The sequence below is a fragment of the Crocodylus porosus genome, unplaced genomic scaffold (assembly GCF_001723895.1).
Source record: "Crocodylus porosus isolate Cpor-Errol unplaced genomic scaffold, CroPor_comp1, whole genome shotgun sequence".
NCBI lineage: Eukaryota > Metazoa > Chordata > Crocodylia > Crocodylidae > Crocodylus > Crocodylus porosus.
In genome coordinates, this window is record NW_017728917.1 from 20,229,793 (window position 1) to 20,252,620 (window position 22,828).

Genomic DNA, 22,828 nt, shown 5'->3' on the forward strand with positions numbered 1-22,828 from the left:
TGACCCCGGTGCTCTTTCCTGCCAAGGCAGGGGGTCGGACTAGATGATCTACCTAGGTCCCTTCCGACTCTAGCTACTATGAAACTATGGAAAATTATACATTTGTTATAAATTTTCTGCATCTGGAATCTAATTTTGGGGGGTCTCTTAAAAGTTGCCATCCCACTGGTGCAGCAGGCAGACAGTAGCAGGGAAGCAGAAAATTGAAAAAGCAAAACCAAGGGGACAGGTGGGGCGAAAGCTAAGGCAAGGGAGCAGGCAACCTACCCCTCATCCCTTGCCCCCCTGGTGACTACCATGCTACTATTTACCTGCTCCTCCTCCTGCTTTCCCCTGTGGTCCAAATACAGGTGGAGCCCCAGGGCTGCTCTCACTGCACGCTGCAGGAAGGAGCTGTGCTGGGAGCCTGGCTTGACACTCTGCAGACCTCTCTTTCCCAGCCCTGCTTCTTTTCCCCCTCCCCATTTGCTGGGGGACAGGAGGAGGTGGAGAAGGGAAGGAAGCAGGGCAGGAAAGGAGAAATCTGTGGGGTAATGAGTGGGGTTCCAAGCACAGCTGCTTCCTGCAGCAGGGGCAAGCTGGAGGCCAAAACAGCAGCAGGTGCAGACTCCTTCCCTGTCTGGCTCCCTGCTGGTAAGGAAGGAGAGGGAAGAGGCGGGAGGGAATCTGGACAGGGAGCAGAGCTACTGCTACTGTCCCTGCCCTAGCTGGGCCCCCTGCACAGCTATTTCTCACAGCTCCCAGTTGTGATGCACGATTCTAAGACGAGACAGTTTTCCGCATGATGAATGGGGAAAAAAACAACATTATAAAGTCCTTGAAAACGAGGGTTGGAAAGGACCTCAAGGAGGTTATCTAGTCCAACCCCCAGCTCAAAGCAGGTCAACTCCTAACTATATCACAACAGCCACGGCTTTGTCTACCCAGGTCTTAAAAACATCCAAGGATGGAGATTCCACCACCTCTCTGGGTAACCTCTTCCAGTGTTTTACTACCCTTCTAGGGAGAAAGTTGTTCCTAATATCTCACCTAAACCTCCCTTGCTGCAACTTAAGACCATTGCTCCTTGTTCTGTCATCTGTCACCATGGAGAACAGTTCAGCCCCATCCTCTTTGGAACCACAATTCAGGTAGTTGAGGGGTGCTATTTAATCAGAAGTCATGTGCCCCAGCCCCTTATGTTTATTGCCCTTCACTGGACTCTCGTTTATCTACATCCTTTCTGTAGCAGGGCCCTGAAAGCTAGACACAGTACTCCAGATGTGGCCTCACCAGTGCCAAATAGAGGGGAATCATCACTTCCCTTGATCTGCTGGCAGCACTCCTACCAATGCAATCTCATCTTAGAATCAAGTACAGGCAGTCCTCAACTTACAATGTTTCAAGTTACGTTTTGCACTTACAACATTTATAAATTGACACTGTTTAAACTTTCTGACGTCAGTTTCAAGTTTACAATGCTTGATCTGACACCACGCCAGCAAACAAGTTCGCTGCGTCACCCATCTACCTGGAGAACATCTGTCCAAACTTCCTCGGACACATTCTTTAAGCAAGCAGACAAGACTCCGGAAAAACCTGCAGCCAAGACTCCTGAGAAGACTCCAGTCAAAGGCCCTTCAAAAAGTCCAGCAGAGTCACCTCAAAGAAGTCCTTCCAAATCAATGTGATTGCTACTTACAATACACATTAATGTAGATATGTACTTGTCCATAATTGAGTACAAAATTCTGGGTTATTTCTGGTGAAACAAACAGGGTATCAGATCCCTCATTTATAATGGTTTCATATGAGAAAATCGGTTCCGAGTTAAGCTGAAACATTGCAAGACACAGTTTTCAGGAACCAATTGTGTCATAAGTCTGAGGACTGCCTGTAAATCCAGTAAGGACTGCCCGGTGAAAGGATGCTTACAATTGCCTCTTGAGAAAGCTCAGGGAGCAATTCCTCGACCTACCTTCAGCAGTTGCAGGATACCCAATTCAAAGTGGGAAATGCACAAAGAACCCAGCTCCTTCCTCCAGGACACAGAAGTGCATCCTCTGACTCGGTGATCTTTAGATCTCCTCTAGCCCTGCTCTGCTGTGGGACTTCTTTCAGCTAACCTGATAAAGCACCCTTCTAGGCAAACTCATTGGAACTGCATCTGGTCCATGCCGTGGCAGTGTGAGGGTTAATCTGTAAATGCCACCGCATGCAGAGGGCAAGAAAGATATATAGGGAAAAACAACTCAGAAGAAACAGGACCAATTTGTTCTGCTGCTGGAGGTAAAGAAAGTGGAAGCCCTAGCCAAAGGGCAAGGCTGAGCACTGAAACCTCAAACAACAAGGGACTCTTTCCCAAGGATAAACAGGAGAAATTTGCCACAAATGAATTTTTGCTTGGAAAAGTGGTCTCAGACACTGGCAGCATTATGATCAGTATATTGTGAATTGCTATGTAAATGTAGGTCCCCTGCTTAGAAAATAGGTAAGCAAATCAATACCGGAATCTGAAATTTACCCCCTCTCCTCCCCCAAACTCTGTTTTTCTGCCCTACCCTGTCCCAAGACATTTTGCTGGAAGGTGCTCAAGGGGTCAGTGCTTCTTCAAGAGCATGGACTCTATTCACAGGCTTGTTTCCCCTCTTGGGGAATTTCTCACCAAACATACATCTGCATCAGAGAACTGCTCTATTACTGCGAGGTTAGCTCAAAGCAAGATTCCTAAAGCTCTAGGTACCCCCAGAAGTTAAAACAAAATCTGTTTCAGAGCAGGTTATTCTACAATAACCAGCTGAATTCAACACCTTAAGAACTGCTACTCTTCCCCATAAGGCTAAAATTTATGATGAAACGTTAACGCCGGATATTCGTGGAAACTGCTCAGCCTAGAGGAAGCTGCCTATAAAGTAGTATAAAACTTCCGAAAGAGGAAATATTCTTTCCATCTCCTTCCCTCCCCAGTTTCTCTATTCGTCCTCCCAAAGCCAGTAGTGTTGTGAAGGGTCAGCTGCAAGTGATGTTGGAGGCAAACATGCCCATGTAATCTGAGCAGATGACTACCAGCTGAGCTCCCATGTTGGTTCTCGCTCAGCTGCTTCTGTTCCCTGCTGCAAGCACCTGGGAGAGCAAAAGGTAAGAAGTTCAGTAGTGCTGAAGGTGCCTTTAATTCCAATTTTTATGAAGATGGGCAGCCAGATAAAAGACAGAGGGCTTGGAGTAGCAGCTGGCGAAAGCTTATGCTTTGGATAAAAGCTGCTTCTTTCTTTGCCAGCTTCAATATACCCTTCCAGGCTGCCTTCAAAAGAAACAGCTAGCTCTTTTAGGAATCACTCAGCTTTAATTTATTTCAACTCTGTAGGAAGAAAAGAAAAAAAGACACTCCACTCCTTTGTTCTCATCTTTCACACTGCCCCAGCTCAAACTGATGAAGCAGCTTCTTCCTGCTGAAAGGATTTTGGGGAAGTTAAACACATTCCTGTTATATCATCTGTCATGTCACGGAAAGTTTAAATTTGCAAAATCCAAACGGCTATCATCTTCCAAGATACACAAAGAGGCAATACCACTGCTATTACTGGAAATCATCACCACATATTAGTGCTCCCTTCTTGGCTGCACATAGAGTTGGCAATTCAGACTTGTAAGTAGAAGTGCAAAATTTGACATTTTAATGAATAAAGCTGTAATTTCACAGTGGACTGAGATTTGCTCCTAAAGCCAAGGGAGGAAGAAGCGACCTTGCCACCAATATGACAGGAGTTGCATAAAAATGAAGCTGAATTTAACTGGTATAAATAGCCCATTTGCAAACAAAGTTTAGCAAGTGAGAATAAAGCATTTAGGCGAGGGACAGATATTACACATAAACTGGTTTACGTGATTAGAAACTAGTTTAAAACCTACAGAACAGATGTTCAGTGCACATAAGCCAGCTTGAAAATGGCTAAAACCCGTGTGACATAAGCTGGGTTGAACGTATTATCGGACTTAACCGATTTGGGTCAAACCAATTTATGCAACGTCCGTCCCAGACCTCTTCCTGGTTTAACTTAAATGAGAGTGCCCCAGCATCCCAAATGCTTTGCAGCACTGGGCAGGACTCTGTTCCAGAGAGCTAGGCTGCCCCCTCCCCTCTGCTCCCTGGCTGGAGCTCTGGCAGATATAGCAGGCACAGTGGCATCTGCCTGGCTTCCTCCTTCCCACCCCCACATACACGCTCTCTGCTCAAGCAGGGATTCCCCCCCACAGCACCCACCATAGCATGCATGCAGTATACTAGCTAATGCTGAGAGGTGTCTGTGTAAGACAGGCAGGACAAAGGCTGGTAATCAAAAGGTAACTGGTAGTGTTCCTTCCTTGGAAAAAGTTGTTCAAGAAGAACTTGAACTAATGAGAAGGGAAGTCACTCTTGTTTACTCAGCTTGGACAACTGCAAACAGTATTTCCCAGCCCCCACCAAGCAGAGGTTCAAGCGGACCTAGCAGAAAACTAATCAAACCTAGTTAACCATAAATAGAAAATATTCAGATAACATGCAAGATGGGAAAGTCCTTGGCAGCAGCAGCTTGCTCACCACTTCTCAGGATTTCTAGAAACTTCTAGTTGGAGAGTTGTTTGAGAAACATCTGCTAGTTTCTATGGCAACATATTGCCAAGCTAAACCTACTGAGACAAAGGTGCAATAAGAAGTTGGAAACCACCTTCTGTGATCAACACAAGTCTCTAAAGTTACCAGAGATTAGTCCCTGGACTATCAGCACTGAACCACCTTGAAGAGGGAGAATTATTTTTCATGTGCAGTCCTGGCCACAGCTGCTAAGCAAGGTTGCTGGAACCAGATGTATACATCTGCTAGGAACTAGATTAAAGCCACCAACTCACTTAAAACCTACTGAACAGGGTCATATGGGAAGCAATACCTTGCACTAGACCCAAGATTCATTGTGGTTTGTGACCTTAGGGTTACAGGCTCCATCTTTTACATGCATCTGCAAGTCCATCTACCACTTGATTACGTAACAGGTTAGCTAATCATCTGGGCCAAATTCCACATGCATACCATCAGCCTACACGTATGTAATTCAAGTGAAGCAGGTGGCTACACAAAATGAACTTAAAAGCTAGCAATGTTCAGAACAACCAGCTTAAAGCACAGGTTACAGCTACACAGCACGTGACCATTTACACTAAGTTAATTTCTGCCCCGATACATCCATAAGCCAGTTGCCTTTTGCATTTATTAAAATGATCCAGGCAGACTGCCTACCAATACCAGCTGACAGTCATGTCAAAGACTGTCACTGCAAGAATTATTTTTGCTTCCATTTTAAACATTGTGCCCTGCTCCTCCTCGCTCAACTCAGGATGCAGGTGGGTGGGAAAATTTAAACATGGCCTTAAATTGGTTCACTGATAGTTTTTTGTTTTTTAATTGAAAACAAATATGGTGCAGGACCTTAAGCAGAATTGGCTACTTGAAGGATTTGCCTCACTGAGGCCTAATTTTAAGGAAACAGAACAATTGGGGTGTTTCCCACATGCAGTTGGAAGTCAGCCAGGAGTCTACATAGGTGAACAATGCTGTAGCTTTAAGTTGGTTAACATAGTACAAATATGAAGGGACAAAAAAATAATCAAAGGTGGTTTTTAACATGCATGTTTAATGAAGCCAACATCTGTATTTAATAAGTTAAGATACAATTTTACAATCCAGCACTTTATTTCCAGTTTATTTAATTTTTGCTTCCTAGTTTACAATGCAGTCAGCATTTCACATTAAGGCACAAAGCACAGTAAAAACCTATTCCTCAACTTCCCACAAAAAGGACTGTGCTCAAGGGTAGTGCACCAATGTACAAATCCTACAAGAGAGAGCTGTAAAGTGGAAACCTCTTACTATAGACAGGAGGCAAAGCATCAACAAAATCAGAGTGTCTTCCCTAATCATACAAAATTTAAAAAGCGTCATTTGGGGAATCTTACCAACACCACAGTAGTTGGCAGTAATGCTCAGCTATGCATTTGGAATACATTTTTTTGTATTTTTCTCGGCCTTTTACAAGAAACATGAAAGCTACAACATGCAGGTGTTCATTCCTTAGTACTAGGGAAAAAAGGATGAACCTTTTTGCTTTTTAGTAGTCTATCGCATGAGGGGGATTTCAGGATGAGATGTGTGGTTTAATGAAGTCATCAGATTGCAAGGTGATCAAAGTGGCTTGCACCTACAACAGTTACCCTGTTGTTTCACAGCAGTACTACTGCTTTAGATGCTCTTCTATAGAGCCATTTTTTAAAATTCATGACTATAGCTTCCCATCACTTGCTTTTTCTTCCCCACACCTGTCCCAATGTTATTAAAAGAACACCCTTTGGTCCTCTTTCCCTATAAACTACAAACTGAGACCTCCAAAGACCTCATTATAACCAGGATTAATGCAGTGATTCTACTTAATCCACCTAACTGGAGTTTGTGCCTAGAAGCAAAGACTTTTGGGGAGTTTGAGACCCAGTCATGACTGCATATCACTCTGGCAACCTGTGGAACGACTGTCTTTAAGTTTCACCAGAAGCTCAAGCTAATTAAAACCAGTGTTACAAACATAGGGCAAAGTTAGCTGTGGAGTTTTACACAGCATTAATGCTAGGGAACTGAAAGCTCCCAGGAAGTAATTCATTCAGCGTTAGGTGTGCTGTAAAAACTAAAAAAAATCCAAGCAACTTCCTAAAATGTAAACTTAAGAAAGCATTTATTTTTTGGTAAAATATTTTAGTTTGAGTAGTAAAGCAACTTATTGCAGCTCTTCATTCTGTTAAGCATTAAAAATGGATCAAGTATACAAAGGCACATATTAAAGTACCAGTTTTACCTCATTTCTATACAGAAAAAGAATTTGAACTGGGGACAGCCCGAGTCACATTCCAAACTAAATGTAAAATCTCCAGTCAAAAAACAAAAACCTATCAGTAGTTTAAGATACCCAATTCCATAGACTATTTCCAGTTTTCAAATATCTAGTCTTCAACATCCACAAGGGAAATTAGTGTCTTGTTATCCACATGATTCTCAAAAATGTTGAATTACCCACAGACAGTACAGAAAGGTACAATTTAGAAGGATATTAAATAGATTTACATTATATATGTATTGATATTTAAAGATAGAATTGAAATGCTTCTAAAAATAAAACTCTAGAATTTACTTTCGGGTGTTCTGAAGTGTGAACTGCATATTGAGATATTGTAGTTTTGCAATAGGCCTGCACACAGTATTACTCTAAACTGCCATCACAAATGTAATACAAAAAGATTAATGCTAGAAGTGCTTAGGGAACAGTGACATGGAACGGACTTCCAGGAATGTGTTCTTCACCCCACTTCACTGCCAGAATGTAGTCACCCTTTTCCTTGACGACATACGTTACGTTGTATTGGTGGTTGCCCAAATGCTTCACTGATACTTCTTCACATGGTATGCTGGGTCCATGGACACCAACTAACAACATATTCGAACCTGTGGTGCAATAAGATAATGTTACTGGATAGTAGTGACTGGTCCACAACAACAGGGTCACCAACCAAAGGGGCTTAGTTTGGTTTAGTTGTGGATAAAATCAAGAGTCTCTGAAGCTTGCCTCTGCCATGATCAACATAGAACAGCTTCTTATTGAAACTTCTGGATCAAACCCAGCTATGGTGTCTGATGCATCTCACGCCACCAGACATAATAAATGTTGGCTCAACAATGGCAGTTTCAATTAGCAATAATCACACCTCGGATTAACCTCAGCGGCTATGATACTGCCACTGCGCAACTTCTATCCAAGTGATCACAAGATGTGGGAGAGCCAGGTTTCATAGATTTCATAGACATTAAAGTTTTGCTTTAAAAACATATTTCAAGCTGTTATACACACTTGCAACCAAGGCTGTCCTACTATTTCCATGGTAAATGCTTCCTTTCTGGAGTCAGGTCACTAATCAGGTTTAAGAATGTGCTCAGTAACACACATTTTCTATACAGTAAAGACCAAGTTTCACCTATGCTTCTGTATACATCCTTCACAAGATGCATAATGCAACCCACAAAATAAACCTTAAGCATGCAATTTAAAAAACAAACAAATCAAACTTCACATCAGTGCTGTAGCCCTGCTCCCTTTGGGGCTTAGTAGAGTGCCTGACTATCAGACACAAAACCCCGTCTAGACCAACAACTAATTACCTAATCTGGCCCCATTTGGTGGTCACTATGTAGCTGTAATGGATACCTGAATGCTAAAGTTACAATTCTACATTTTGAAACCAAATTATCCCCACAGCTTGTATTCCACACTACTTGAAAAAAAGCCAACGTCCGCTTCAAGGAGTTTCAACTTCTGTCCAGCTAACAGAAAAGGACTTGTTCTGTCTTACTCTCTAGAGAAGGATTTATGATTAGCTGGAAATTAATTCTTAGCCAATAAATTGCAAGTCTGCCATTCAGACTCATGCTGGACTCTGAACTGTATTGCAAACATGCAACAACCTTGAGATGACATTCTTGCATCCATACCTGCTTTGCTGCAATCCACAGAAAAAGTACTTTTTTGACCCACAAAGGCCTTTGAGAGCCCTGCTCCCCTGGAGATCACTTTGCTGGCATCAGATGAAGATTTGGGAATGGCACTATAGCACGTTTCTGTAGATGACCTTGTCACAGATTCCACCATGATTGAACTAGTTTCATTTGCACTGCCCGAGCTAACCAGTCGCTGGCCTAGGAGAAAAGATTGGAAAAAGTTGCAGGCATCTACTTTGTTAGGGCACATAGAAGGAAGTATTGAAAGAGTGAAAAGTCCTTATATCAATAGTCACATCAAAAAGACATTTTATTTGCATTGCACCATCAACTTCTAAAAGGTTCCAATTAGGAACAGGAATTCACTGGATTAGTTTGTGGTCTCTAGTATACCCCAGAATTTAAATTCAGCCAACAGTGAATATGAGACTAAATGGAGTGCCCATGTTCTTAAACAGAGAGGAAAAAAAAACCTTTACTAGGGTCATGATAAAAAACAAAAAGGCAGTGACAGGACAGTTTGAGCACTCATCCCACTCTTATTTCAGGCTCCTTCCACAGTAGGAAGCAGACAACTGAAAGCTCATAAGTATACAGGTATTTAGCATTTCTATGCACACTGCACAAGTGACAGTTAAAGAAAATTAGACTCCTGTTCTCTTCAAACTTTATTTTGATTTGCAGACTGGGTGCTAGTTATACTTGCAAGCTATTTATAATTATATGGTACATAAACCACCATTATAATGGGAAAAAATGGACTCATTCAAGATGCATACACATCCTAGGAGCCACCTGTCTGCTGAACTCTGTATACTAACTAACATTTGCCATGCGTTGTGAAAGCAATAGTAACCCAGTGCTTAAGCAGACACATGATATTTCAGTTTTAGAGTTAACAGAGTTCAGACTTCATGAAGTTTAGCTGACAGCTTAAGGGAAAGCATTGTTGTGCTCAAGTCATTAAATGCCTTTGACTCGAGTCAACAGAAGAGTGGGTGCACATTTGGAGCAACTCACTTGGAAAGCAAAAAGGTGCCCAAGTCTACAGCAGGGTAAAGAGTGTACACTTGTCTCAAGCTGTGTTATCTTGCACATGGCAGCTTTACAGATGGGTCAGCCAAGTCACTGGCAACATCAGAAATATGATCTTGCCTTCTGCATTAAGCTAATTTTAAGCAGACAATGCAGGCACACAGTTTTACAGCATTAAACTGACAGCTCTAAAGTAACATTCTATGTAGTGCTCACTTTTCCTCACGTTATTCTCTTTAATTAATTGAACTCAAGGTATAATTAAATCAGTGTCAGCTACCCAATATAGGTGTCTTATATAAGAACCATCAACAAAAAACAAGTTATACTTCCAGAGCAAGGTCCAGTAAACAATGTATTTCTAAAAACTACAGTACATTTTACCCCTCTCTCTCTTCTCATTTGTAATTCTTTCCCCATTAGCAGTTTGTCATTCAGTGAAGGACAAGCTGTACAAGTAGGTGCACATGTACTGTCCAAATATTTAACCTGCTTTGGGATAAGATCTCTCATCTACAACACTAGTAGGAAAAATTCTTCATCCCTCATGGTCAGCACTAGATTCTAAAAACAAGACTGATAAGATAGAAATCTCCACAGCAATCAAGGAAAGCTAGTTAGGTGTACTGACAATACTATAGTTAGTATTTTTACCTGTGACTTTGGCCTTGAAAGGGCTGCCCACTATGTGGTTAGGTCCTCCATATTTAATTCCAATAAGATAGTTTCCTGGTGCCATGGGTGTATACATCACTTGGTAACCCTCTGGAGTTTCCTGGCAGTCCATTTTGACTTTTGATGGTCCTTCAATTGTAACAGAGAGGGTACCTGGACCAGCTTTGGTTGTGTTTATGAAAAACTCTGACTGTAATCCTGAAAGGAGGTTCAGCACAAAAACAATAATTTCTCATGTTCTACTTGGATGCTACAATATTTGTACAATTAGACAGGCATACACCAGGAATTTATGATATCAAAAGGCAAGACCATGGTGTTGTAAAGCCCAGTCCCATCTTCCAGTTGGCCCAGTCCCATCTTCCAAGAGTCTTCATTCTGAACTTCCAGTTATCTGAACATAAAATAGACTAGAGACAGGAGGCAAGGATTCTGGGGCCCAGACTCTACTGTAAACCTCTTAGTGAAAGAGCCAAAAGGTGGTTGTGGGGGATGAGGAGGAAAGGAGTTGATGGGATAAGTGAATCATACATGATGAAGATAAACATTTGGAAACGGCTCTTACAAAATGGCAGGGTTGTTCAGACAGTCTGCTATAGTGGAAACAAACTTGATTTAATTGTACCTCGAGTTCAAAATAGTACATCATTTGTGTTAGCAGCAATAGTACAATGCCACTATCAAGGTGTTGTAGAAAGCTTTCTTCAAAGAAGGCTTTCAATCTTTCAACAGACTACTGTCACCTTTGTATTTTTCAGTAATTACCATCTTGAAGCAGTTATGGCAGAGCTGACCATAAAAAGAGTTGTTTAAAAAATTCACAGAAACAGGAATGTTAAAAAGGTAACTAACAGACTATGAAGAGTGACTATCGATTGAAGCTATGGGCACTGCTATAAAAGCTTGGCAGTAAATGGTGGAGAAAGTTTCTAATCCCCATTCTCCTCCAGTAGAAAGCAAACATGGTCAGCACAACGTCTCTCCCAGTGACTGGCAGAACACAGAAAGTCCAAGTTTCTGTGAAAACCACAGAGCCTATTTTAATCTGGCATGCAGCAGCTAGTACTGGATTCTCCTAGAAAGCCCCTGACTACTCCAACTCAATTCAAATATTGGATTACAGAGCATCTCTCTCACACGCCATCAGGAAGAGAGACAGATGGAATCAACCAATCTTTTCCAGGCACATGGTGCAATTCCTATGCAAGGGAAACACCTGGACATTAATGGCAGACATGTTGAACACCTGCAGAATTGTACATTAAATAACACTTCTTGCTTTCTACAGCAAACAAGTATCACCACCAGTTAGTCAGTGTCTCTTCATTCTTGAGAGCACTTTTCCTGGGACCTTATCTTCCTTACCTTGAAGTAATCAATTTACACCCACCAACAAAAAAAAATCATTTTTCTTTCTCTGCTTGCATATCTGCGTGTTACACCACTAACTGTCCCCCAGCATCCAACTCCTCTCCAGAAATCAGCAAATTCCAGGTATAAGTAACATTTCCTTTTCCTTGTTCACATCAGGCATGGTGTAGGAAGCGATTGCTATATAAAGGGACTAGTGAAGATTTTGCAGTTCATACCTCCTAGTTATCAGACGTACTTTACAAGCAACATTATTGTACAAAAATTCTGCCAGACTTGTTCCAGGAGTCCCCAGGCCAATATGAACAGTTTGGAATACCCACAATTTGATAAAGGGCCATTTGATCACAACTCTCCAGAGCCAACTGATACATTTCAAATAAAAAAAAAACACACCTTTATGGATGGAGAAAACTCCAACCTGATCTGTCAGCAGCCAGCATCAAGGTAGGCTGTTTTATTCCCATGTGTTGAGCCAACTTATATATATATATAAGCATGACTTTGTCCCCCACTGATTAGATTGCCAAGAACAGCATTAGCAGGCAATTGTTGCTATCTGCATTATACTTTTCCAGCAACAAGTTATTGCAGAGAATCCGCAGCAGAGGTAGAGAGAGAAAAGGGGGCTGGCAGTAGTGATGTCACTCTGCATATCAGAATGAAAAGCTAGTTTTACTTGGCTACCTACCAGCATGTTTAAACAAGCAACCAAACATAAATCAAGATACAAAGATGCTCCTACATTTGTATTTTGTTAAGGAGGGTAAGAAGCTGAATTCCAAAAGGGTACAGACACCTTTTTCATTTGAATGACTGTTTAAAAGAAGCTGACAATATCTGGATAGATGGGAGGGCAAGAACAGAAACACTGAAATGCCAGATTTCTATTAAAAAGGAATAGTTACGCAAGATTTTACACAACCACTCTCTATCTTTCCTAATAGACTATGCACGATCTAGGAATGTCAGGTCTCCCTCCAACTCTTTCTAAAGTATAAAGGCAAACATTTCAAAATTGTAAGCTTAATGTTAGAAGGCTGCACAAATGTGAACGGATGCTTGTAGGTGGTTCTCTGCCAATATAAATTTGAGAAGTAGCTTAACGAGACTGGGTGGATGACCAAATCTAAGCCAACAGCCAACTGAATATTTGCATTCAGTACAGTTAAGAGAAGTTTCTGGAGACCCAAGTGTTCCTTTTTACAGGCTCATTATCCTATCTATAAACTGGCTAAAGTTAAAGTTTTGAAGTCTGATGGTTATAGGCTGAACTGGCTTCAAAAAAGGTTTATTTTATTTATTTTTTACTAACTGGAATAGATGCCCATCCCTAGTGCAAGATAAAAAAAAATCAGTGAGTGACTATCCATGCATCTTCTAAAAGACTTGAACAGAGTTTTAAATGTCTTTTTAAAAGACCCTTTCATCTTTCTCTAGAGTTCTGCATACCTCATGTGTATGAGCTTCACATGTGGGAACGAAGCCAAAGCATTTCCAGAGCTCCGAGGGACCACCTAGGTTGAACTGAGCTAAGTTAAATTGGCACAGATCCTTCATGGAGTTGCTAACCTACTCCCATGAATTTGTGCTGCAGTAACCAATTTCCCAAAACGTATTAAAATACAGCATCTTTGTAGTCTTGCAAATTGCTAGCTGCATCCTCCTACCTCTTGGGTCTTATGACCAGGCCAACAAAGGTAAAAACAAGAGACACAGTTAGTTTAGCTACCCAGACAGGTTGGAACAACATTTTAAGACTTGGGATTAAAACAAATTACAAGATGTAGCTCTCTGGAAGAGCTGGGAGAGAATTATTCAGTTAAGTACTATACAAAAAAGTTAAAAGGCTAAAGAACCTTAGGAGAGAGGGGGGAAAAAAAAAAGTTACCTGTGATGCCACTCTCCAGGCCTGGCCCATATGCAGTAACAAGGGCTGGATTGCCTGCTTGTCCGGGCTCTCCAACTCTGACTTTAAAAGGACTACCCACAACATGGCTGCCATTAAATTTCACATCAATCGAGTGAATACCGTTTTCATGGGGGATGAAGCGAACAGCATATTTGTCTGCAAAAAAAAAAAAAAAATTGCGTATTTGATCCAGGAATGATGCCAGTAAGAATATTAACACATAAGAATGCATTGCAATGCAAATACAGCTTTATAACATTTCAGTAAGCTTTGGCCCCATGACAGACAGGTTCAGTTACACTAGTTATTCTTCTTTTGCACCAAGGTAAGACTTCAACATTCTCAGTTAGGACAGCGAGGCGTAGACACAATTTCCCTCATCTTGTTTACTTAGTGAGGGATCTTAACTGCCAGTTGCAGTACACTGTACAATAACACCCCCACACATGTACATTTCTTCAGTCCTCTACTTCATGCATAAATTGATGTAGACTAGCACTTGGATACATAGACCCACAAATATATGCCTGAAAACAGAAGAACTAACAGAACTTAAAAGCTCAAAAACTTGCAACCCATTTTGCATCTGGAAATGGGAAGCAGAATTCTTTGACTGTAAAATTTACTCTGTTGTGTAACTTTACACATTGAAAATGTTTACAGCTTGGAATTTCACATTTGATAGTCACTTAAATAGCATTTGTTTTATTTTCACATTAACCCCAGGGAGAAACTATTTGGCTCTACAGGTAAAATCCTAGTGCCAATGAACTTTGGAAGGGGTCCCACTTAACTGAGTTCAGGACCACATGCAATCTCTGGGCATTGTAGTTGAGAAGTTATATAAATACAAGCAGCTTCTCCAGTGCCAATATTAACATGCCAACACTACTAATTACTTTGTAAATCTAACATCACATCTTTCCTGTAGTCATTAAAAGATATGCGCCCAACTACTACATAAGGAAAAACTAAAATCAATTAAGTGGATGTGACACTGAACTTTGAAGAACATCTCTATGTAGAAATCTACAAAACATTAGTCGATGGACAACAGATTAAAAATAAAGCTTTCTTCAGAGCTGTAAGAAGTTATTTGCCCTGTAAAAATAATCTGTTTCTTTAAATCAGATTCAACTCATTCATCCAAACCAAATTTTCAAGTAACAGTATGAAATTTATCACTAAAATACAGGATTGGTATTTAAGGCATGTCAAAGACCTGCAGTAAAATCCCTTTCCTGGTGCCAGCACACTACCAACTTCATTTTTATATTGCTTGAATTAAATTAAATTAAATTGATGAGGCAAGAACCCACACAACCCTGATTTTAAAGCTACATATTGTAACAATGCCAGAAAGTAGGCTTCTCAATCTTTGTCATCGAGTAACTTTTGTATCTTTTTATAATATAGTAAACCAGAGCCATTCGGCTAACCAGCTACATTGTAATGCAAAGACGTGGTCAGTTCGCATGAATAAGGAAACTGAATTGTTCCTTCGGGTTATTATTGATTATGCACTGATATGCGGAAATTTGTCCTGGTGTTACAATGCACTGAGGTTTCATTCATACAAGTTCTTACCTGGCTCCAGTTCAGAAACATGACACTCTTCTACAGCTCCAGAAGGGCTATGGACTTTGGCATCAATCTTGCCCTTCGCTCCATTGAGCCTTATAGCAAAGGATGCTGGCTGATTAACTTTTAATCCAGACTCCTGAGAATGCAAGGTTCTGATTACCAAATTTCATTTTCAGTTGAGGCACACCATTGTTAGACTCCTTACAGACAAAACAGCTCTTGATTTAAAAATAGAGTACTAAGAATCAAAAGGCATAATCAGTCATTTGGCAGGCAAAACAAATACGTAAGGCTCACAAGTGTAAGCAAGCTGGTAATGTTTTAAGAACTAGTAACTGAAACTAATTTATCGAGCCTTTCATAGTTGTTAGGAGCTGGAAGGGTCCTTACAGATCACTGGATCCAGCCCCCCAGCAAGGTGGGTGTCAAAACACTTTTTGAAGAAGGTTGCCAGGGTGGGTGACTCCCTCCTCTGGGGGAGCCTGTTCCAAACCCTCAGCACTCAACTTGTAAAGAAGTTTCTCCTTATGTCTAGCCTGAAGCAATCTTCAATCAGTTTATGCCCACTGTTTCTTGTCCTCCCCTGGGGGGCCTTGGTGAATAGATGCTCCCCCAGGGCCGTTAGATAAAGATGTCTTGAGAAGCCCAGTTATGCTTTCTAGAAAAACCCAACAGTTTGGTTTATACCCATAACATAATTTATACCCATCCTTAGTTTTGTACACCTACTGTCCTGGTATGAAACAACCATTAACCCTTTTCCAAAGGAATCATGCATTGACACACCAAGGGGTATACCCATTCTGGGGTGTGCAAGACAAGATGACTTACACTACACCTCTGTTTTGACTGTTATTTCAAGATTAGTTTGGGAAAGACTCAATCCAGTCATAAAAGTACATGGTTTTTCTCTTTACATGTACTCAAAAAGCTACATTTTAGTGTACCAGAGTCTTAGATGATAATATTTAAAACACTGAACCCATGTTATTCCAGGCCAGACCAACGTTAGAAGCCTGAAAGCCAAATCTCAACTATGCATGCTTCACAGTTGTTATAATACAGCAGGAAATGTGTTTGGGCAAAGAGCATACTGTACCTGTTCTCATTTAGAGATTCTGAAGAGGGGAATAAATGCAACTGAGCAGCATTTAAAATACAATTTAAATTAGGTTAACGTGTACCCACGAGAAGGCTAGTACACCCCAGTACTGTTCTTTGAACAGCATATGCCAAACGTTCAGCTTTATCTCCCTCTTCAGGTCTTCATTAATTGACAAGAGCATTCCTGCCAAAAGTCTTTAAATGAAACACAAGAAAAACATCGATACCACAGTGACTAATTAACGCCCTTGTAACTCCTCGACTGGGAAATGCTAAAGAACTATTACTAGCACATCAGGTGTCAGCATTTTTGCTATGTAAAATGATAATTAAATTCTAAAGTCTAACCAAAACCTAATTAAACCAAGGAAGAAAGACGGCTCAAGCCCCTCCCACACCAAAGACCCTCTAAATAAAAAGTGATTCTCAACTGAAGTGCCAGGCCACCAGACCTTTTGAAGGGTGCCTTCTGGTGCGAGATGAGCACAAGCTTAGGTCTGTCCCCACTGAAAGGAAGTTAGCACTAATCTATAAACCGTTTTTGAAATTGGATGGCACTCAATTCACAAGCATTATGAAAGGCTGCCTCAAGTCCAAAAACATTGAGAACCACTGCCCTAACTTAACTGGGTAAACAGAGCTATAACATGAACTCCTGGATGCAACAGACACTAGCTTACTACTAGTAATACAGTGGTATAGTATGTTAAAGCCTGGGTTCTCAGTCTTGTTTTTAGCTTGCCTGATTTTTTAGGTTTAAGTCAGATCTTTAAATGTTCTGTGTATTAAAAATATGCATAACCACAAAAAAATGCATAAGTATAACAGATGAGCCCAGAATGACTACAAAGCTGGAATTCACTCTTGGAGATTCACTGCTGTTTTTGAATGATTTGAGCTGCAAGTTTGTGGTTTTATGACATCAGCACATGAGTGAATTACTATCTTGAAGTCACTCTGGGGCCTCATCAATTTGCCCACATGAGTCCTTAGAACAACCCTTAAGTAGAGGCCTGATTAATCACAGCTTTTAGACATATCTGCCTACAAATCAACTCCCCCACCCCATGAACAGAATGGCTAATCACCCATTCATAAGACAGTAAGAGGCTACACAGACTCGTGAGTAAACCGTCTGTGGAATCAGAGATGACTCCGTTGCAGAGTCACTGCTGCCCCTCTCGTGCGATTTCTGGGGATTACCCTACTCTTGACTCCCACATGTTAGGAACTGAAGTATAAGCATGCACCACTTACACTGGAAACCAACTGTCCAAAGGAGATTCCTAACTATATGTTCCTTCAAACAGGACAGTTTAAGGGTTGCAAGCCTTTTCTAGCTACAAATTTCAAAGTAGGGATTATCACCTAATAAATTAAGTAGCAAGACTATTTTAGCCTCTGAGAACAAGGACAAAAATCAGTCAGCCTGTGATAAATTATGAAGATGTTTCCTTATGTCTCACCTGAAGGCTGGTGACAGAGAGCCTGCGAGCATCATCTGAAGGAGCGATGACAGGAACGAGGTAGGGGCTTTCTGGAATATGATCATCATTGAACTTTATGGACACCTCATAGTTACCTGGAAGAAAACAGGACAGTATTTAAGAAGAGCCCCAGAATGTAGCTAAGGAAATTCAAATGCAATTTCAGTAGAATTTAGTTTTGGTACGTACCAGGTTCTTGAACTATGTATGATACACCACAGGATCCATCTTTATGATCCTCAAATGCAATATCTGCTTTACTTGGACCTTCTACAGCAATAGAGAGTCCTCCAGCTCCAGCTTCTCTTGTCCATATGCTGAACTCGGCTGTTGAATCATACAAGAGTTCTTATTCGAAGAAAGTTACCTGCCAATTTGAAGTATACCATTCCTACGCAGTGGCATGGTAGAGTACATGCAGGTATCAGGGAAATATTACTTACATACAGTATGGGTTAAGATACTGACAGGATGAACAGTAAAGATTCTTCATTAAGATTAATAAAGAACGTATAAGCACCACAGCTAATTATCAGGAGACCAGCTTTAGTGATGTTCATCACATTTTTTCAGCTGAAGCCCAACCTTAAAGTTTATTCTAGTCTAGTGTTTAACACGTAGACATTTTTTAAAAGTTCCTCAGTTCCATCTATATTTTTAAAGCTGTGACAGCGACATCCTTTGGAAAGTGTGCATTCTTTAGTACAGATGTGCTTTATGGGTGATAAACTAAGTAGAATCACTAAAGTTGCACAAGCATAACCCATTTTTTACTGCTGGGTGCTTGTATTAGGCATTTGTACCAGTGTAGCATGCCTATCCACTTCCCCAGTCTAAAAAGGTCCACAATAAGCCTATATTACTCATGGCATGTTTTTGGAAGACTGAAGTTTAAAGCTGAAGATTTAAAATTAAACCAGCCTTCTCCACACATGAAATACAGCTGTGTTATTTTCCTTAGATTGCATTTCTCAACTGAATACCGCAAGAGCATAAAACAATGCAGCAACATCACAATTTTAGGTTTAATTGAACCACTGAACTACACAGGAATTTGAAAAGTCAGTTTCTGCAATGTCAGCGTTACCCAGCTCATTGTTACAGAGCAACACACTCAGCAGCTCTGGTCCCGAGAGGGAAGAGAACTCTGGAATTCTTACCTGGGATACCTGCTTCTCCTCTCTCAAGTCCTGGACCCCCAGCTCGGACTTTATGAGCTCCTCCTTCACCGAGTGGCCCAACAGTGAACTGGAAGGGACTGCCAGGCACTGGCTGACCTCTGTATCTGACATCAACAGTGTGGACCCCCATTTCTTGTGGTACGAAGCGGACGCAGTATGTGTTTTTATCAACTTCAACTATTTCGGCGTTAGAAGTTCTTCCAGAGGGGCTCATTACCTGGGCTGTCATATCACCACTATCAATTTCTAAACAGAAAGCCAAAGATTAGCAAGTCACTAAAGCAGCCACGCTGAATATTAAAAGCAAAATATGAAAGCCAATGGAAGTTCAGTCTCACTCTTCGCTGGGTGGGTTTCCAACTGCCCAAGTTGCAAGCAAACCTACTACTGAAGATATGAATAAAACAAACACACAGATTATACTTGGCATTCCAGTGGGTCTGTGCATCCATGCTCAGTTTTACCAAGGCCATGCACACCCACATACCAATAATCTACTCCTTGTCTAGACAGCTCATGCTGCTATGCAAGCATGACAATCATTTATCAAAGCCACCAGTGAAACTGATATCACTAAGGCCACAGACAGACGTTCAAATAAAAAAAAGGCACAATGGGATCCAATCCACGATCACGACAGCTGTGCCATACACCACATATGCACGGCAGGAAATACAACACTGGCACTGGGAATCAGATCCTAGTCACACTGTGTTTTCAGTGCAGGGGGAACCCAGGATCCTGCACTAACAAGCATCAAGCCAGATGCTTAGTGCTCCTGTGCCCTGGACCACTGATTATCATGGGCCACATGTTCAATTTATGGAGCAATGGGAACCAGCTACAAGAGTTATTGTATTTTGTAAAACAGCTTTTTGGCTTATTCCCTGGTTTAGTGTACTGTTAAATGGAACGAACATATGGCCGGGTTACTACAAGCTAAATAACTAGTTAATCATGCCATAAACATAATGTCTGCCAGAACCCTTATAGGCTCGGCAGTGCTATGCTGGCTAGCACTACGGAAGAAAGAGACTTAGGGTCATCATTGACCACAAGATGAACATGAGCCTGCAATGCAATGCTGCGGCTAGTAAAGTGACCAAAACACTGGCTTGCATCCATAGATGCTTCTCAAACAAATCCCGGGACGTCATTCTCCCCTTGTACTCAGCCTTGGTGAGGCCGCAGCTGGAGTACTGCGTCCAGTTTTGGGCTCCACAATTCAAAAAGGATGTGGAGAAGCTTGAGAGAGTCCAGAGGAGAGCCACGCGCATGATCAGAGGTCAGGAAAACAGACCTTACGACCTGGAAAAGCACAGGCTCAGGGGTGATCTGATGGCCACCTACAAGTTTATCAGGGGTGACCACCAGGATCTGGGGGAACGTTTGTTCACCAGAGCGCCCCAAGGGATGATGAGGTCAAACGGTCATAAACTACTGCAAGACCGTTTCAGGCTGGACATAAGGAAGAATTTCTTTACTGTCCGAGCCCCCGAGGAACAGCCTGCCATCGGAGGTGGTTCAAGTACCTACACTGAACACCTTCAAGAGCAAACTGGATGCTTATCTTGCTGAGATCCTATGACCCCAGCTGACTTCCTGCCCTTTGGGCAGGGGGCTGGACTTGATCTTCTGAGGTCCCTTCTAGCCCTAATGTCTACAAAATCTATGAACCCCAAGTGATCCCAGTCTCCCTGCCAGGGGTGCAGAATGCACTGCTTCCATCATTGCTGGCTTACCAGCATAGGTGAAAATATGAATTTTCACATATTTGTCCTGCCTGACAGCCTAGACCTAGAGCAGAAAGTTATCTGTGGCCTTGCTTGTTCAGCAGAACAAAAACACTTGCTCTAGGAAAAAAAAAAAAAGTGGGGAATAAGGCATTACGAATTCTGCTCATGCTTGTAGACAGCTCTTTAAAAATGGCTGATCAGGACAGATGGTTCTTGAAGAGTTACATTTACAAGGCTTCTATGGTCTTAACCAGCCAGTCATTTAACAGCATCTAAACAGTTATTTTTTCAGGGCAAAGGGAGAAGCAGGAAATTATTTTTCAATTGCTACTGCACTGCAAAAGCCATGCATGATTAATCAAAGCATATAAGATTCAAAGCAGCATTTTGCAGTATTAATTTTTATCACACCAAGCAACTAATATTGTTGGAACAAGTTTAGAACATTGTTTAAACCATCTAAAATAATACATTAGTTCACCATGATAAGAAGAGTTATTTCTTACTTTCAGAATTTAAGAAAACAGTGTTGATACACTTTAAAAACAGGTCTGTGTTATGATTAATCATTAATGGCCTTGCAGTCCTTTTCTTGATTAGAGTGAAATCTGTTTGCACAGTTAGCTTTTACTAAAATCTCTGGAAGTATCCTACATTAAGCTTCTGCTTACTGACTTTTTCTTTTTAACATGGCAACTGTGAAAGGAATTTATGCAAGGCATGCCAGGTAGTTAAAAAAAATGAGCACATTGCCAACCTCTGACTCCACATGCTCAGTGCTAAAACACACCCTCCATCCTTACAGAACCTGCATTGTGCAAATCAAGCTGCTCTGGACCCGAAAGACAAACTGATGAGCAAATACAGCTCCTGACACCAATTGGTCCATCCATGACAACAGGACACCAAGGTCTTCTCAACTGAATCTGATGATTATTCTTCAGCTCAGCAGACATAAGAGTGGAATTTGAGTGGTAACAGAAGTGAGAAAGTTTCTCCAGAGATATAGCCATTTGGAACCAAGCAACTAAGAAAAAGCAATAAGAAAATAAAGTGGGAAGGGGGGAGGAAAAAGAAAAAATATGAAAGGAGTTAAGGAAGTCAGAATACAGCAGTTTTAAAAGGCGTTTGTAGTAGAAGTGGTAAATTTAAGTAAACACGCAGTACTGCTACAGTAACCAAGCCCAACCTTTAAAACATCCAACCTTGTTAGTATAAAATGAGTATTTAAAAGCCATCTGCTCAGCAAGGAGCCTCACTGACCATTTTCCCATACCACCTTTTTGCAAATACCAAGGAAGTGATAAAAAGGATGCAAAGACTGGTCACAACTAGTCAGTTTTGACAGTCTACACTACCCTCACATTTGCTAGTGGGTAAAGCAAAAACTCAAATTTGTACAGAGCAGCCACCCAGCTCATTGCACATTGTGCTTGATTTTACCCATGAAACTGCTTATTTCTTCATTTGGACAACATTTACAATAGTACTTTTTCATACCTGTAATGTGTTTCAGCTGCATCATTACGATAAGTTGTTTTCACCCCTAGCAGCATGTCCACTAAGTCAACATTTGAGATTAATTTCTTCCCACTACATTATACCTACTGGGCTTGGACAAAGTGAAGCCCTAACCACAGAAGATGAGAAAGCCTACACTTACGTAGGCTCATATAGTGAGTGACCTAGTTTACCTGGTATTTTTAAGTTAAGATCACATATGCTTCCAACAGTTGCTACAGAGGGAGCCTGCCTTGTACGTGTGATACTCTCCTTCACTCTTCCTTCACCACTTATTTTCACAGTAAATGGACTACCTGAAAGAAGCACAGCAAGTAATTTCTTCTTGGGTAAATATTTGACAGATTGTGAACTTAAGGGTAGGATTGAAACAAAAGTTTCCTTATACTTTTAGTTAGAATAATATATTTGACATTCAGGAGACATTTAGCTGATAGGTAGCCAAAGTAAACATGATAAATCCATATAACCCACATTGCTAAGTTTTGGCCCTTTACTCCTTGTATTGAACAGTAAAGCATCTAAAAAAAAAAAAAAAAAGAGTTCAATTTTCCATATTATATTGGTACCACTTGCTAAAAACCCAGCTCTGAAGCAGTCTGCACAAGACTAGCCTCTTAACTAAGCACTGGTCTCAAAGTACTGGCTCCATCAGGATTAAAATTTTACTAGTACGC

The 22,828-nt window shown here is 41.1% G+C and overlaps 1 protein-coding gene across 4 annotated transcripts in view; it reads right to left on the reverse strand.

Moving 5' to 3' along the window:
• Positions 1 to 5,625: 5,625 nt before the first annotated feature.
• FLNB (filamin B) overlaps positions 5,626 to 22,828 on the reverse strand; it is a 140,671-nt gene continuing 123,468 nt past the window's right edge. For all 4 annotated transcript variants that reach the window (XM_019536873.1, XM_019536876.1, XM_019536875.1 and 1 more), the window contains 9 exons: positions 22,325 to 22,447; positions 18,874 to 19,140; positions 17,903 to 18,040; positions 17,693 to 17,808; positions 15,126 to 15,258; positions 13,518 to 13,694; positions 10,235 to 10,453; positions 8,540 to 8,743; positions 5,626 to 7,498 (listed from right to left, as the gene is read on the reverse strand). In XM_019536873.1, the coding sequence (XP_019392418.1) occupies positions 7,311 to 7,498; positions 8,540 to 8,743; positions 10,235 to 10,453; positions 13,518 to 13,694; positions 15,126 to 15,258; positions 17,693 to 17,808; positions 17,903 to 18,040; positions 18,874 to 19,140; positions 22,325 to 22,447 (1,565 nt within the window). In that variant the 3' untranslated portion in view covers positions 5,626 to 7,310. The remainder of the gene's footprint in view (positions 7,499 to 8,539; positions 8,744 to 10,234; positions 10,454 to 13,517; positions 13,695 to 15,125; positions 15,259 to 17,692; positions 17,809 to 17,902; positions 18,041 to 18,873; positions 19,141 to 22,324; positions 22,448 to 22,828) is intronic.